At 37.0% G+C, this 16,789-nt stretch overlaps 1 protein-coding gene across 3 annotated transcripts in view; it reads left to right on the top strand.

Moving 5' to 3' along the window:
• The window catches only part of MEGF10 (multiple EGF like domains 10), a 157,379-nt gene extending 155,372 nt beyond the window's left edge, over positions 1–2,007 (top strand). For all 3 annotated transcript variants that reach the window (XM_081052977.1, XM_081052976.1, XM_081052975.1), the window contains one exon: positions 461–2,007. In XM_081052977.1, the coding sequence (XP_080909103.1) occupies positions 461–654 (194 nt within the window). In that variant the 3' untranslated portion in view covers positions 655–2,007. The remainder of the gene's footprint in view (positions 1–460) is intronic.
• Positions 2,008–16,789: the final 14,782 nt, after the last annotated feature.

Below are 16,789 nucleotides of genomic sequence, written 5' to 3'. Positions count from 1 at the left end.
CAAGTCCCCTTTGAACTGTCCCATAAGCCCACCACTGTAAGATGGGAACTCATCTGAGAGCCTGAATCCTAACGTTGTGAACCTGTGTTTCCATGAATTGAGTTAAACTGTAAAGACTTCAGTCTTCTTACCTGTAGAATAAAGGGTCTGCACTAGATTATATCTCCAAGCTTTTTTCAAATAATGATTTAGATCCACAGTTTCTATATATTCCCTTGATGTCTTCATCCCAACTGTACAGTCATCCTTTTGTTCCGAACACCGTTTTTGTGTGTCCGTGGGTCTGCCAACCACAGAATAGCCACCTCTATGTCACGATGAAAGGAACATTTGTTTTTAAAAATAATATTTCTTATATTTTTATGAAAGCTCCTCTTGTGTGTTGGATATTTGTAAGAAATGCCATATTCTATTTATCAAAATTTTTTCATTGATGATAATGTGCCCCTGATTGTCACAGAACCTACAGTGAGTGTTGTCCAAGGAATATTCAGCAACAATGGGCATCTCTCCCAGGATCCATACGACCTCCCAAAGAACAGTCACATCCCTTGCCATTATGACCTGCTGCCAGTCCGAGACAGTTCTTCCTCCCCTAAACAAGAGGATGGAGGCAGCAGCAGCAGCAGCAGCAGCAGGAGCAGCAGCGAATGACACCAAAGGACCACTCGGTAGCCACTGGAACCCTTTCCAGAACTGCAGTTCAATGCTTCTCCATCCTTGAGTTTGCCACCATTTATGAATGTTTATGTACATGGTAGGCAATTGCTGGTATAAACCAGAAAGCTCAAAGCTGAGGCTGGCTGACCATAGGTCCTTTTGTACAGGTGGCTTGGAAGGAGATAATCAATATGAGTCCCCACTCTTGTTAGTTTTAGAACTGCACCTATGAAGCATGACTCACTGTAAAATCTTGGCTACAAGCATGACCTTGCAGACCTCCTTCGAAGACATGGTTGCAGTGGACATTGGTATTACTGCTTGAAATATTTTCTTTCTCATTCGCACTGTAGAGCTATACCTAGAATTGTGCAGTTTACCATAAAATTTAGTGTGAATCACTAAACATGTAGAGGAAAAGGAGCATTTTATTGAGTCCTGATTGTTTATGTTTTTTCAGCTGAATTCAGAATTGCAGGGATACTATGAATCCAGGAGGAAACGTTCTGTCGAGTGGCATAACTGGTTAGACTTTGAATAAATTCTAGAAGTGGATAGCAAATTTAAATATGAAAACCTAGACTTTTTTAGAATGAAGAAATGTACCATTAGAATTATTTTAGAAATACTAAAATTATTACAGGAATCAATATATGCTAGGCAGAGGTGAAATTTCTGCCTGTCTGACCCTTGTCCCACTTTAAATCCATGACATTATTCTGATCACTGTCCCTATCATACACATTCACCCCTTGAGATCCATAACATATCAGTAATTATTTCATAACTATAGAAATGAAATAATTTTATTTTTGACAGACTGGATTGAATGAGTGTATAATGATTGGAAAAGTTGTAAATTTTAAGTGTAAGGAGACACTTAAGTTTTGTAAACCATTAGTAATACATGCTGTAATATAGAATTAGCAGAAAGTTTTTATTAATTTCTCCCTAGAAGTGACTGAAATATTTTTGTGCATATTTGAGAAAAGGGCACTTTTCTGTTATTAATTGTTGATTTAGAGAAACTATGCTTAAGCTGGTCTTTTGCATTGCTAATATGACATGTACCCCATTTTTCTTTAATTTGTATTTTCACGTTTAAGTTGTATATTCTATGTTTTGTAGTGTTTGAATTGTTAATGAAAAAATATTGTATGTTCATTGTTTCTTGTATTACTGCCACTTATCTTTTTGCTTGATAAAAATGAATTTTTTTTTTCTTTTGGAGGGAGGAGATGAAAATATATATCGAATCTATTGAAATTGGTCATTACTGAAATAGTATAGAAACCATAGGTGAATGGCTTATAATTGAAATAGAGAAGATTTAATATTCCAAAGTGGAGTTCCTTTTGATCTGTGCGTTCTGAGTCTTGGCTAAACCAGGGGTAATGGGAGCAGGAAGCTATCCTTACTAAGTGAGTACCACACGCTGATCTCACTAAAGACCTTCAGTAGGGTTGATCATCCAATCTGGGATACTTCTGAGAGTGAATGAGGACATTATTAATAATTATCCTACAATGGACTTTCATCTAGACTGTTCCAGGCAAACCAGAATGATGCTCGTCCTGTGCATTCTTATCATGCAATAACGTTTTTCACCCCAAGGCAGTTGTCTCATGAGAATGCCCATATGTTGCAAGAAAGCCAGTTTCTCTTTCTTTGACCTATGTGAGCAAGCTGAAGGGCTGAAAGGCTGAGAAAGGAAACAACTTCATAAGAGAAAACAGGGGTCTTCAATATTTTAAAGACACGCACTGTGGTGTCCTGTCTCATGAGTCAATGAACAATATGTACTGTGCACCTGTTCTGCCAGTAGTATACATCTCACATTGCCCCTGCCAGTTATCAAGTTGGGATGTCCAGTGATTTCATAGCGCACACCTGCTCCTGCATTGGTGGTTTGGTCAGGTGGATGATAGAACAAACATCTTAGGGCATTCCCTCCTTTGACGGCTGTTTCTTTTAGGGAACCCCAAAGTCGGTTCAAGGAAATATGAAACTGCTTGGAACACACGTTAAAAACAATTGGTTTATGCCAGCAGTTAATCACTGCCTGATCTTGATGATAGGATATAGGTGAGTGAATAGCCACAAAAAGTCCTTGCTGGTAAGAAGAAAAAAAAAAGACATTTTTTTCCTTGCTTTTTAAAGGATCATTCCCCATTGCTCCCTGGAGCTACAAAGAGATTCCCCATTGCTCCCTGGAGCTACGTAAGAGAACAAAACAAAACACCCATTTCTTGTGTCGTTCCACTACCAAAAAAAGGTAAGAAAGAAATATAAAAGGCAATAGCAACTGAAGGGAAAAACCTGGGCAGCAGATGTGGACTCAAAGGGGCACTGCCATCCTTTCCTGAGCAATCTTTCTCATAAATCAGTTGCTCAGGACGACTGCTGTCCTGAGCCAAGGGATTCTCACTTATCAGGGTTCACGCAGGACATTTCAAACATCAGAACACACACAGCACTTTGGATATTGTAAAACTACATATTATATCTGCCTAGTTGAGAAGTCAAAATGTTAGATTTGGTAAAGAGAGAAATACTTTTGTCAGAATGAGAATTAAAGACAAGAGGCTCTGACAACTTTCCCCCCCTGCAATGACAATCTTTTGGAACTTTTCCAGATACGTTAAATGTAAGTTGATGGTGACGTCATTCTTCATACTTAGTGAATCTATTCTCATAACCTTTGAACCCGTGTTAATTTGGGACCCTAAACATAATTTCTTCCCTGCGTCCTACAGAGGTCAAAGATGCAAATGAGTTTGGTAATACCTGGCTAAAGCCATTCATGCAGGAATGTCAGCAAAACTGTTCTTCTTTCCTTAGAGGTTGATGTATCAGAAAATTTGTAAAGTATTTGTATTTATATATAAACACATCAAAACTGGCCCAAGTGATAGCTCATATGCTTGCTTTCATATGGGGAGTATGCTATTTGTAGTTAATTATAAGGGAAATTTCATAGTGATTTACAATGCTTGATATAAATTCCTCTGCCATGCTAGAGTAGTAATGTTAGCAGAGGATTTAACGTGTTTAGCATTATCTGTATGGGAAATTATATTCACCAATTTCAGGAAAACCAACAAAATTTTATGACAGTTATCACCTGTCCCAACCAAATACATTAGCACAATAACTGTGTTGTAATACAAAAAACTTTATGAAAATGTGATCATTTTGACTCCAGTTAGCCACAGTGGTAGTTGTCAATTATTGGGATTTTTAAACCATAAATATTGCAAAAATTGCACAAAAATATCACAATACCATTTAGAATTCATGTGGATATTAAAAGTCTACTACTTATCCCTTAAAATAAAATGAAATCATTAAAAAAAAAACTTGAGTTTTAAGGTTATGTTTTTTAAAATAACAAATTTTCTATCTCTGGGTAACATGTTTACTATTCAAAATAAATATTTGAGAGATATTTTGGTCTTAAAGGCTTAATGTCTTGAAGTGTACATAAATATGCAAATGTGAATCACATGGTGTGGACAGGTGCTTGTTTATTAATTAAAGATTATGGCAAACTGCCTTTTTAGGGTCCTCTAAAAATTGGTGTCCTAACACTGGGTCTGCTTATTCTAGCTGAGTATTTAGTCCAGGCTTCATTTTGAACAACTCACAATATCTATTTTTAAAAGGAAAAAAAATAAAATACATTCGAATTTTCTTTGTTGTAGCAAACAAAGACAGCTTTCAGTGTTAAAGTATCTCTTATCCAAAGATGATAAACTTTCAGCAGTGTTAGCCTACGTTGTCATTTATATCACCAAATGAGTTTATAGATTAATGCAATAAACTTTCTAATAAAAAACTTTGAAGTAGTGTTTATTTTTATGTTTGATCCTATTGCTAATTAAAGAGAAGAAGAAAACTAATGATCCTACTGGAAAAAAATATCTTTTCATGTGTGGCCTCCTAATGCTTTATATATACATTTAAAAAGCAATTACATTTTATTATGTTTTATTGCTTGGCTATATGCTTTCCCTTCAGACTTCTTGTTCTTTAAGGAGAGAGGCAACACTTTATTCATATTTGGATCCCTGGAACCCAGGTTAGCGGCTAATAGATCTTCTATAAATAGCGTTAGATTATCTTATGTGGATTTGCTTTTTAAATTTCAGTAGACTGTTAATGCTTTCATTTATAATAAAACATTTTGAAACATTTGCTTTATAATACTGTGTTCTAGGTATCAAGTAGGAATAAAACATTGCTACTTCTCTCAATAACTGTTTATTTGCTGAGTGCCAAGCACATTTGGGGATGCAGAGAAATACAAGACATGAGTTACTCTCAAGTAGCTCGTTATTATTTATTAGGGAAATAAATCATCTTGCTAGCTGTGTGACTTTGGTAAGTTACTTGACTTCTCTGGACCTTGGTTTCTATATGGTATTATGTTGGAAATACTAGTATCTATTTCAGGGGGATTTGTGAGAATTTAATATATACAAAACACTTCAGTACCTGACACATAGTAGATGGCTGATAAAGGTAGGCTAAATAACTATTGTGAAAAATTAGTTAATAATACCAGTTTGCAATAACCAGATGAGTTATGAGGCTGGTAAATCAGAAGTGAGCTTTTAATGAATATTATAAAACCTGCATGTTCATGTGACTATATCCTGATCTATTGTTGTACTACAAAAGATTCCATATATTTTACTTACAGAGTAGTAATTTCGGAAAACAATAATAATATGATTTCATTTCAGTAATGTGTTATCTTCCTAAGAACTATGAATGCTGTTAAAATGTTTGGATGTGGTTTTCTGGGAAGATAGTGACCTGGTCTTGCATTCCCAGAAAAAGTCAAAGGCTGGTGTTGGCAAGCTGAAGACGTTCCACACACAGTGAGACCTCCAGTCCTTGAAAGAAGGTGCAGGCAGGGGGCAAAATGTAGGCAGGGAGTTGCTGGGAGTTGATGGGGGGGGGGGACTGTGGAGAGGGTGTATGGGGAGATACACAATGAGAAAGTAGGGGGGAATGTCTCTGTTGTTTGCTTTCTGCAGCAGTGAGAGGCTAACTGTCCCTTGCATGATGGCATCTCAGGGGGGCTAGTTTCCATGTTGGGCTAAGATCAGACTTTCTCTACTTGGACTTCTGAACTGAAAGGCTGTCTGCCACTTACATCAATCAAGGGGCAAAAGGGATCACGGACTGCCCATTGAAGGAAAAATATATACACTCTGACCAATACACAAGAAAGAACCAGAGAGATCCACAGAATTGTTGAAAACCAGCACACTACGGTATCAACACGAATAAGCAGAGAACAATCACAAATTACTTAATGGGAACATAGCAACCCAGGTAGAAGGAAAAGAAGCTAAACAGGAAAACTGCAATAAAACTCTATTATGGAGGTGGAACCAATATGGACAATGGAAGAAAACCCAGATAAAAAACAAAAACAAAGAAAAACTCTTGAAGGGATATGCTTGTAGGACCAGAGAAAATTTCCTGGAACTGAAAATAATTTCCCAATTTAAAAATTCAATAAAACGATGTGAAAAGAAAAGGAGTATGGTAACTCCTGAGACTGAATTCACATTTTGGAAAATAAAATGCAATGGAGTAAAATTCCAAAAATGGTAATCATGGGTGAGAAAAACAGGAAAGACTGGTCCAAGAGACCCAGTGTTAAAACAATTGCTGATTCAGGAGGACAGAAAAGAAACCATGGAGAGGGAATCACATAAATAACAGAAGAAAATTTCCATAAACTGTTTCCTTCTTTAATGTGACTGTCACATCAGATCTTTCTTTCATATGTGAAAGGATCTACTGGCTAAGAAACAGAAGAATGAAAAAGTATGGAGAGACACATCCTCGTGAAATTTCTGAACTGTAAGGATAGAAAAATAATCTTCAAATGGTACAAGCAGAATTAACAGCTTGCATACAAAGCAAAGATAATTAGATTGAATAGAGAAAGTGTTGGGTGGGAGCAGGAATGGGGAGGAGGCCAAGGTGGAAAAGGGTGAGACTGCCTGACAAGTTGGGTTATGGAGCTGCCCGCTGTTTTCCAGCTACAGCATCAGCTGCCCCTCTTCCTAAGACAGTGTGGCTACTTGACAGCAATTGTTAAATAGCCCCCGTTCCATTCTGCTTGAAATCTCTGACCCAATAAGCGTAACCAAGAAGAATCAGTGACAGCAGGAAAAAGGAGCCTATGTGACAGACTGGCACAGAATAAGCTACAGATACCAAAGGACCAAAGGACCAGTTTCTCTCTTTTTATTGAATTACTATCAAGGAATCAGCAAAAGCGTGATCAAGAACAAGACTGGAAGCCTAGTCCAGCAGCCAAGATTAGAGCTTTCCCCTTTCTTGTGGAAGACTATAATTCACCTCCCACTATAAGCTGCTGGCTGGTGGCAGCTTGTACTTCCTTCTGCCAATGGCCTGGACTTCATTACTGAGGGTAAAGCAATAGAAAAATCCACATCTGCCACAAAGTGGCCATTCTCCCGTGGTGTATTTGTTGATTGACATATGACTGAGAGATTTATGGAACAAGAGATCTTCACATACTTAAAAGCAGAATTTGAAGTCCACTCATGTCTTGTAACCTCTACTAAAAACTCCACAATACAGAGACTATACTGCAGAACTAACACTTGAGTTTATTTTCTAGGCTTCTACCTGGCTGTATAGTTTCACTGTAGCTGCATCTTGGACATTAGGAAAATCAGGAGAACAGAGAGGAACCCTGTCCTCTCTGAAGATCCAGGCCTGATCAGGGACTTGAGACATTGCTTCCCAAGTGTTTAGAATAGAGCTTTAGATGCCACACTAAAATTAAGGTAAAGAGTGCAGTGACTGTAAGCGAAAGCCAAACTTGACTGACACAGTGGCCATGATGTATCACGTACCAGTTTGGAGGCTTAATGCGGCTTCAATGCTTGGATTCTGCCAAGCATGCCACATCACAAAAGGATTATAAAGAAAGCAGAGCTAGTATTTGTCATCAGCTTCCAATGTTCAGAGTCATGTAGTAAGAGTGATTTTATAGTTATGGGGAAAGAGATCATCTTTCCTATTACCCATTTTATATAGAATTCTGGTAAACCTGTCTTGACAGTAATGTATTTTTATATTGTATATTAATATCATCAGTATATCAGCAGGCAAATATAGAGGAAAACCAAAATGATTAATTATTTTGCTTCAAATTAAATATCTACATTTTGTGTGTCATAAATAAGAACAAGGTTTTAATTTTTTTCTGTGCCCTGATGTTTTGTATATTAGCAAATATATCCAAGATTGGGTGAAATTTAATAATTCAACGTAACGCTTGAATTGTACACATTGAAACATGCAAGACCTTTTTTATTTTTCATACTATCAAACTTTAAGGAGAAAATACAAAAGGAACAACTTGTTTTTAAAGATAAAGAAATTTAGAAATTTAAAGATAGCTTTATGGTGTTGTTTACATATTTATGGAATTCTAGTTATCATTTAAAAAAATGTGTTATCCCCAAAAATATTGGGAGGATTTTAAAAAAAATAAATGCTGTTGGAACTGAGGAGCTAGTACAGACTATTCTGCTTCAATGTGTTTATCTAGAACATCCACTGGCTCTTGTGCCAATAGTAAATAGAAAGAGAAAGTGGAGGTTATCTGTATGCAATTTTTCTTAGGCAAAAGGAGCTTAACTAGTGGGAGTCAAATTATAGTCTTCAACAGGAAAGGGAAAAACTCTAATCTTGGCTGCTGTTCAATAATGATTTCTTGAGAATGGCCTACCCTGACCACCTGTGTGGGATGGAATTATCATCCTATTCTCATCCTATATCCTATTACCTTGCTTGATTGTCTTCTTGAGGCTTAGTATCTGAGGTTATATTATTTAACCCTTTGTTTATTCATTTATTGTCTGTCTTTCTAACTAGAATGTAAGCTCCATGAGGGCAAGGTTTTTCTGTATAGTCACTGCTGTATCACCAGAATACTCAGGGGTATTTATTGAACAGGGGTTCAATAAATATCGATTGACTGATTGATTAATTAAATGTATAATGGCTTCTGTTTACTTTGCCAATGCCAGTTTGGCTTTGTTTTTCCTCAGCATTCTTTTTAGGTGAGTTGGAAATGTTTCTCCTTCTGTCCCACCCTACAGTTGCAGTAATTCATGATGAGAGCTGCAAGTTCAGGAAGCTGGTAACCTACAGAAATATAGGCTAACAAGAGCCTGTCTATCAAGCAAAATTCAAAGCTCATGTCAGTTCTTGATACTTTAACCCCAAAGCTGAGAGCCCCAGCTCCAGCAGTTTTAGGTATCAGAGTATTTCCATTGTATTTTTAAATAGCTATTGCTAGACAATGCATTTTAATTGCAAATGTTACACTCAGCATCTCTCAGTCTGTGCCCCCATGGGCCCTATATTATAGCCAAGTTGTACTAGTTGCTGGATTTCGTTCCCCCTCCAGCGCCCACCATCTTCTTCCCTGTATTTCCCCCCTCTCTGCTTTTGTCCCTGTGGCTACCCCTGCAACATTTGCACCAAGATCATGCTTTCAACAGGCTGCTCTCAGGCAATGATTGAGTGCTGGAGGAAACTAAGGAAAGCCCTTTTCTGTAAAATGAGGGCCTCCTTTGATAGGCGACTTTGACTCAAAGACTCCCATTGGCCTGATCTAAAACTTCCTGAGAACTGCACTTGCTATCAAAGACTCTTCCTTCTCTCTCTTTCTCACAGGACCAGACTTGCATCAGGCTAGAGAGAATGTATGACCCAGGTGTACCTAGGTAAAAATATACCTGGTGGAATCCGCTCTGTGGAAAGAGCAGATTCTGCTCTGTGGAAAGAGCAGATGTGTGGTCTGCTTTTTGGTGGCACGCTGATTCTCTTACTTCAGGCGAAGCCGCCTCCCTTTCCTTTGTCTCAGCCTGGTGACCCCAGAGGAATGTGGGTCAATGTTTAAAAACCAGCTCTCTGAGAAAAGCAAAAGTCACTGATGTGTGGCGTTTTCTCATTTCCATTGTGCATGTGCTCCCACTGTGGCCAATTCGAAACTGCCAACATGACATCACTGAACGTGATTAGGAGGAGATGCTCGGTGGGGAACACCACCCTTCATTACGTGGTGTTTCCACAATCTAGACACAAGTGACGTGCATAACTTCAAAGGCATGACTAACAGTAAAAGGTAGCAAAATAGTAAAAGGTAGTAAAATAAGGAAAACTTTGAGTGTTTCTTTTTTAAAATGTAAGTTACTGAATTGTAAATTTATATACTTTAATTTTAATAATGGCTATGTTTAACAGCTGACTCACAAAATTCCTGAAAATGTAACAATCGGCTCTCAGAAAGCCTGTAGGAGCTTCTTCAGCACGTCACCAAGTTACCACAACCCTGATTTCTGATTCGGCCAAGCAGGGGAACATGATCTCAAAACACTGACTTTCACTCGCACAGGGTCAGAGCACATTTTCTCCTGCCTTTTAATTTTACATTCAGAAAAACTTAGGCCCAGGAAGCATTTACCGAAAATACCATAAGCTGGGTCTCCTCAAATATATATATATATTTCTGATGTATTCATTTTACCAGAAAAGATGATAGGAACTGGAGTCCTTCTTTCTTAAAAGAGCCTCAGACTAATTATTTGGCCGTGAAGAACTCCTCTTCATAAGTGGCTTTCCTGTGAAGCATTGACTTAGAGGCTGAATTTACTGAAGGGTCCTCGGTTCCATACAACACATGAACTCTTAGCATGAGGATTTGCTTATGAATTGCCATTCAGAAAAAGCACACTTATGCACAAAGCTATTTAATCATGCCATTGTTTATAACTGCCCACCAAGTTCCTTAACTTTGTAGTAGAACCCACTTGAGACTTTTTCCAGGATAGATGCCCAACTAATAGAGACCATTATAAGTGGACAACTATTTTGTAAGAACGGGACTGAGTGTCTTCTTTACATTGCACCAGTTTTAAAAGATTCACTTTAATATTTCTACTCACTAAATAGCTGGGCGATTGATAAAAGCAACTGCTGTCCTTTACACTTGAATTATGGCTGTAAATTTATTAAGAAAGAATTGTCCTGAGTATTTTATTTGTATCACAGGTAGATTTTATTTCTGGCAGAAAGTAAACTAGCATTCAGTTACTTGACAAAGATAACTTTAAAACACACAGAATGAAAAGCAGGAGTTTTCTTACTTGCCTGAGATGTTAAAAGAAAACCTTGACAGCCTCAGTTGAAATGTTGATCTCCAGAAAGAAATGTATTATTTAAAAGGTGGAGAAAAGGAAGGAAAAAAGCTAGAAAGCTAGGAAAAAATACACAGAAGCCCAAAATATTTCTATTTTTTTTCCCTCGTGGAGGAAGGTATAAGGTAATTGCCAATGAATAACTTACCCTGGAATTAGGAACACGCATGTGACCATATTAATTATGAGAAAATGTCTTTTGGTTTTTAAAGAAGGGCTATGTCCCTTAGTAGGGTAACTGATTCTTCTATGAGCTCAGCACCTGGTGTATATAAAATAGGTTTCTATTAAATTATTTGGATGGAATGAACAAATATAAGAACATAATGTACTTGAGACACTTTTAAAGCAAAAGTCAGTATTAATATGCATGAATAGTAAAAAGCCGCAGTGCCATTAAACAAAACCTTAAAGACTAAGCATAATCTATTAAAACATTGTCATGTAACTCTATATATTACATAGTACAAGACAAATTTCCTTTTTGACTGTTACTGATTCTAAAGGCAGACTGATTTCAGCCAAGACTTCATCTCTTAGATTAATCGATTGCATCACCACTCAAGGTGATGATGTCAACGAAAACATTTCCTTGGGTGTTTACATCCTGAATTATTCACTTCTAAAAATCTAGACTCACCACTTTATTGTCAGAACTCTTATATTTTTAGAAATTGGTTCAGAGAGTAAGGGAAAACATGTTCTCCAAGGAAAACCTCAGAAGAATCTTAGAAAACCAGCAACTGCTCTGAGAAGCAGTGGCCCTTTATGACAGAACTGGTGACCTCAGCTCTTATGAGTGTGACCAGCCAGAATCCAAATCCTCTGGTCCTGGTAGATTTCTTCTTGACATTTTTACTCACAGCTGTTCTCAACATCTTGTTACTTAAAGCATGCAAAAGTGGAGAATGTTGCTTGTACATAGCCATTACTTTGTTGATTAGAATAGAAGCATTAGTCATTTCACCCTTCTTTGAACTGCTCCGCCATTTTCCTCTCATCAGAATACATACAGGCCTCACCATCTCTTTCAAACAACGTTGCTTTATCACACAAGGAAGATATTGCTATTGTATTGAAAGAATTCTGGTCTCATTTTTATGGTTAGTCAGTCATTACTTAAGACTCCGTATTTATTTTACCTTTTCGTTATGTACCTTACGATCTTCATTTTTGCAGTACTGTGCAAGTGACTTTTATTGTGACTACTTCAAATTCTTTCTAGGATTGAGAGGAATGTACTCTAAATCAATATCATTTGAGAATGACAGAAACAAGAGGGAATGTGGAGTTGTTAGGATTGGTGACAGATTTCCAGTTTTGCCACTTTATGTGTCTTTGATCAAGGCAAATCATTTCACTTGACTCTAGTTTTTGTCTCTGAAAAGAAAAGATGTTGACACTGTTCTTTCTCATAAACTGTACTTATGCGGTTCATTTCTGGGCTTTCTATTCTGTTCCAGTGATCTATTTGTCTATGCTTTCACCAACTTTCTCTGTTTCATCTCTGGTTGAGTGTCTGACATTAACCTGGGGGAAATTCTTGCCTGTTATTGGTTAAATATTCTTTCTATTTCTTTCCTTTTTTTTTTTTCTGTCAGCTATTTCCACTGTGTATATGTCACACCATTTTATAGCTGTCCCACAGTTCTTAGAAATTCTGCTCTGTTTTTTTCTCTTCTTTCTCTTTGCTTTTCAATTTTAGAAATTTCTATTGTCCTACCTGAAGCTCAGAAATTCTCTCCTCAGCTGAATGCTTCAAATGCATTCTTTATTTCTGTTCGTGTTTTTTGTTTTTATCTCTAGCATTTGTTTTTTGTTCTTTCTTAGTATTTGCATCTCTCTGCTTACATTAGCCACCTGTTCTTGCATGTTGTCTACTTTTCCATTAAATCCCTTAGCATATTATTCATAGCTTTGTAAAATCCCTGGTCTGATAAGTCCAGCATCTGTGTCACATCTGACTTTGGTCTAATACTTGCTTAGTCCCTTCATATTTACTTTGTGCCCTTTTACTATGCCTCATGTTTTATGGAAAGGAAGACACAACATATTAGGTAAAAGGAGCTAGGGTAAATAGGCCTTTAGTACTGTAATGGTAAGGGGCGGGGGAAGGGAAAGTTATCTATTGTCCTATGGCTGGTCTCAGCTTTCTGCTGAGCCTGTGGCCCTGGGCTATGAACTTTATAGGTATTTCTTAGTTTCCTCCCACCTCCTCTTATGTGGGACAGGATGGCAAAAAGGGGCTGGAGACAGGTATTTCCCTTTCCCCAGGTCAATGAGGCTCTGGTTAACTAGTGTCACCTGAGGTTAGGCATTGCTAAGAAGAACAGAGTGCCCTGGTGTGTTTCAAAATGGCTCCTTTCCCCCTGCCCTGCCAGAGCATGAGGGGGGTTTTCCTCCAACAGCCTGTGTGGGAACCTGCTTTAAGTTCGTGGAGGTGACCCTTATGACCCTTATGACCGGGTCCCCCTCGAGTTTCTTTACTCTCGTACTTGTCCACACTGAGTCTCCAGCAATTTGTTCATTGCAACTCAGCTTTTCCTACCCTGGCCCTGGTTCCTGCAGAGGTCTCTGTTCAGGTAAGTTGTGATTCTCTTTATCCAGCTGTACGTTAAAAGCATTATTCTTACCCTTTGGGAGCTTCTAGTCTAAATTAAATTCTCTTCCTTTTATGTAGCAACCATTATTTCTGGTGTATGATGGAATAAGCCAGGAGAAAAAATATGAACGCCTTTTCTTCAGTGACTGCTAGTCTTAGAATCCATTAAAAATTCTAAACTATTAAAATGCAACTATGCCTCCTAAGAATATGGTTCACATTATTTATTAAAATAGTCATTAAAATAAATATAAGCAAACATGCTTTCACTGCTTGAGCCAGACTGCTGCTTATTTAGCCAGACTGCTGCTTATTTACTTATTTAAGGAATACAAAGTTCATTCAAACTGCCCAATTCTACACTTTTTGTCCCTTCTATTTTTCGCATCCAAACATGTATGGAATAATGGCTGAATCCTTTCCTGTCAAGACACTGCCAGGCAATAAATCACTTTCTATTTTAAGCAATAAGTGATTTCATTTATCTCTAATCAAGGCATCCACATAGTTGCATAAATTGGTAAGACAAATCCAAGAGAAATAGGGGTAGGATACCACTGTTAACCTTTTATTGCTTTGCAATTATTTTCAGATACCTTGTTCAATGTTCTCATTACTTTTCAATACTTGCTATCATCTCTGCTTCTCCTACCGGAGAATGTTTTGCCCAGATTCAACATCATATGCGATCTATCCTAAAATTTTTTTAAAGTATTTGCATGGCTTAAATGAAAATGGAGTATGGTCATTTATCACTTTTGAAAGCTAAAGAGTTTTTCACAGTCCTTTAACACATCCATGAGATGGAACTAGGCTTTTTTTACACAGCTCAAAGCTTACATTGGAGTGTAATGTGTTATCATGTCCACACAATTATAATGCCTTATGGCTTTGCTATTTGTTTTTCCTAGCATCATAAAGTTTCTGTGAGGCAGCCAATATGAAGTACAGAAAGTCCAAACTCAAGATATCTTGGCAGTTTCTACTACAGGACTTTGAATTCTCCTAGCTCAAAGCATCAGAAATCAAAGGGGTTATGCAAGAAGTAGAGTTCTACCTCACTACAAACTCAGGAAGTAGAAATTCTTCCATATTTGGAATGGAGAACCTAAGCTCCTGCCATAGACTTGTATCCAATCAGAGAAGAAACTCTGCAGGGACTAATCACCAATTTGCCAAAGTATCCCATGCACATCTATGTGATGGGTGCTCTCTAACCCAGCAAATGTTCATATGTGTGGACATCCAGGTCAGAGAAGACTTGGAGAGGTAAACATCAGTTTGCCTTGAGCCTTAGTTCAGTTAGATTCTGGCTTAGCTACAAGCATGTATGAGTATGTCTGAACTGGATTGGGTTATGAAGAAAAGCTTGTCTCTAAAGAGTTTCTTGGATGTCTGACCTTGGGATAATTGCAAGTTTTTTTAGTAAAGAGCAGTTAATTTGAAAAGTTCTGACACTTTTTAGAACAGAGGTTGAAGTTTGGATTTTGCAGCAACTGTACTGTTGTATGCCATTGGGAATAAAAGTTAATATTCATCTCTAAACCTACTACTCTGTTATCATCATGAGGGAAATAACCCAACAGTCCTCATGGAGAGTCTCTAAAAGGAGATTCTCTAAATACTCATTTCATGGACTTGACAAAGAATTTAATTCAACAATACAGAACTGTACACCTGAAATCTATGTAAATTTACTAACAGTTGTCACCCCAATAAATCTAATTAATTAAAAAAATTTAAAAAAAAGAATTTAATTCAACTATTAAGAAGGCAATTACAGGGTCAAGAATGAAAAGGGAACCTTGAGTCATTTAAAGAGAGGTTGCAATTCCCAAGAACTTACGTGAGACTGATTCTGTACTTCCATGACATTTATGACGGAAGATGTCTCATGGGATTTATAACTTAGAGCATATAGGCTGAACTTAGTTGTTGTAAGATTGGTAAACATTTGTTGGGGATAATAAACTGGGAAAAAAAAGTCAGAGAAAATAATTTAGCTGGTCTTACAATATGTTTTAAACCCAAACACTTTCATCTTGTTATTTTTATGACTATTTATAGTTACTTTATTTTTATTTATTAATTCAGTGCTTGTTCACTGTTAATTGTTTGCTTTTAGTGTCAGGTTTGCTTTTAGTTGCAGTGGTAGGAAATTTATATAACTTGCAAAGTGATCCCCCTGATAACTCTAGTACCCACCTGGCACCATACATAGTTATTATAATATTATGGACTATATTCCCTATGCTTTACTTTACCTCCCCATCATTGTAAATTGTTTTAGTCCAGAAAAAAAAATAAAATGAAAAGTTACCATCCAAAAATAACCACTAATAACATTTTGTTCTTAAACACACAACAAAAGAATCATACTATATGCACTATTTTGCGATCTTTTTTCACTGAGCATTTTTCTTTATCATTAAATATTGCTCTATATCATATTTATAATAGTTTTTGTTAGTCTGTTCTATTTATTCACCATATAATTTACTTAATTACTTATCTTTAGATATTTATGTTGTTTTTAAATTTTCAGTACATGTTGTAGGACAGCAGCGTAACACAGATTCCTTCAGTCTTAATCAACTTAAGAAAAATATTTAAAAGTGTAAGATCTGGGTCAAAGGACATAAAGTCTGAAGCATTTGATGCCTGTTGCCCTGTTTTTTAAACCTTTGGAAGGTTTAGTATCAATATATCTATGTGTGTTTTAACCTTAAGAAAGCAGTGGGAAAGCAAGTGGCTAGTAAATTCCCATTCCACAATGAGCAAATGACTGGTTTTCTTGTCGGAAAATTTCAGAAATTGATGCAAGATTGAGTAGAGTTTAGGTAATGTCTGATGTCAACTTGCAGGCAATAAATTTAATGAAAGGAAACATTTTCTCTCCCTTTCCTTCAATCTCTCTCTCCTCTATATAAGAATTAGCCAACTTTCCCTTATCACAAGGACAAACACCTAAGGCAAAACTCACCAACAAAGCCTCTAGCTGGTGCCTAGGGGCCTAAGAAATTAACGGAATGGGGCTAATTAGCAGCAAATGGAATAATAATGAGAAAAGCATTTAGTAAGAGGTTTAGGGAAGAAAAATTAGAGTGGTTGCATGTTTATTTATAGTGGGCACTGAGAGATGCAGACCATTGATTAGGCAGAATGGTAAATATTTGAGAAGGGGTCTTAGAAGGAGGCTACTTTCCTTACCTTTGATTTCTCTATTTGATTAAACATACAGTTAAAAAAACAAATATAT

The sequence above is a fragment of the Rhinolophus hipposideros genome (assembly GCF_964194185.1).
Source record: "Rhinolophus hipposideros genome assembly, chromosome: 7".
NCBI classification, from domain to species: domain Eukaryota; kingdom Metazoa; phylum Chordata; class Mammalia; order Chiroptera; family Rhinolophidae; genus Rhinolophus; species Rhinolophus hipposideros.
Note: the sequence above shows the minus strand (reverse complement) of the source record. Positions and strands in the feature narration are given on the sequence as shown.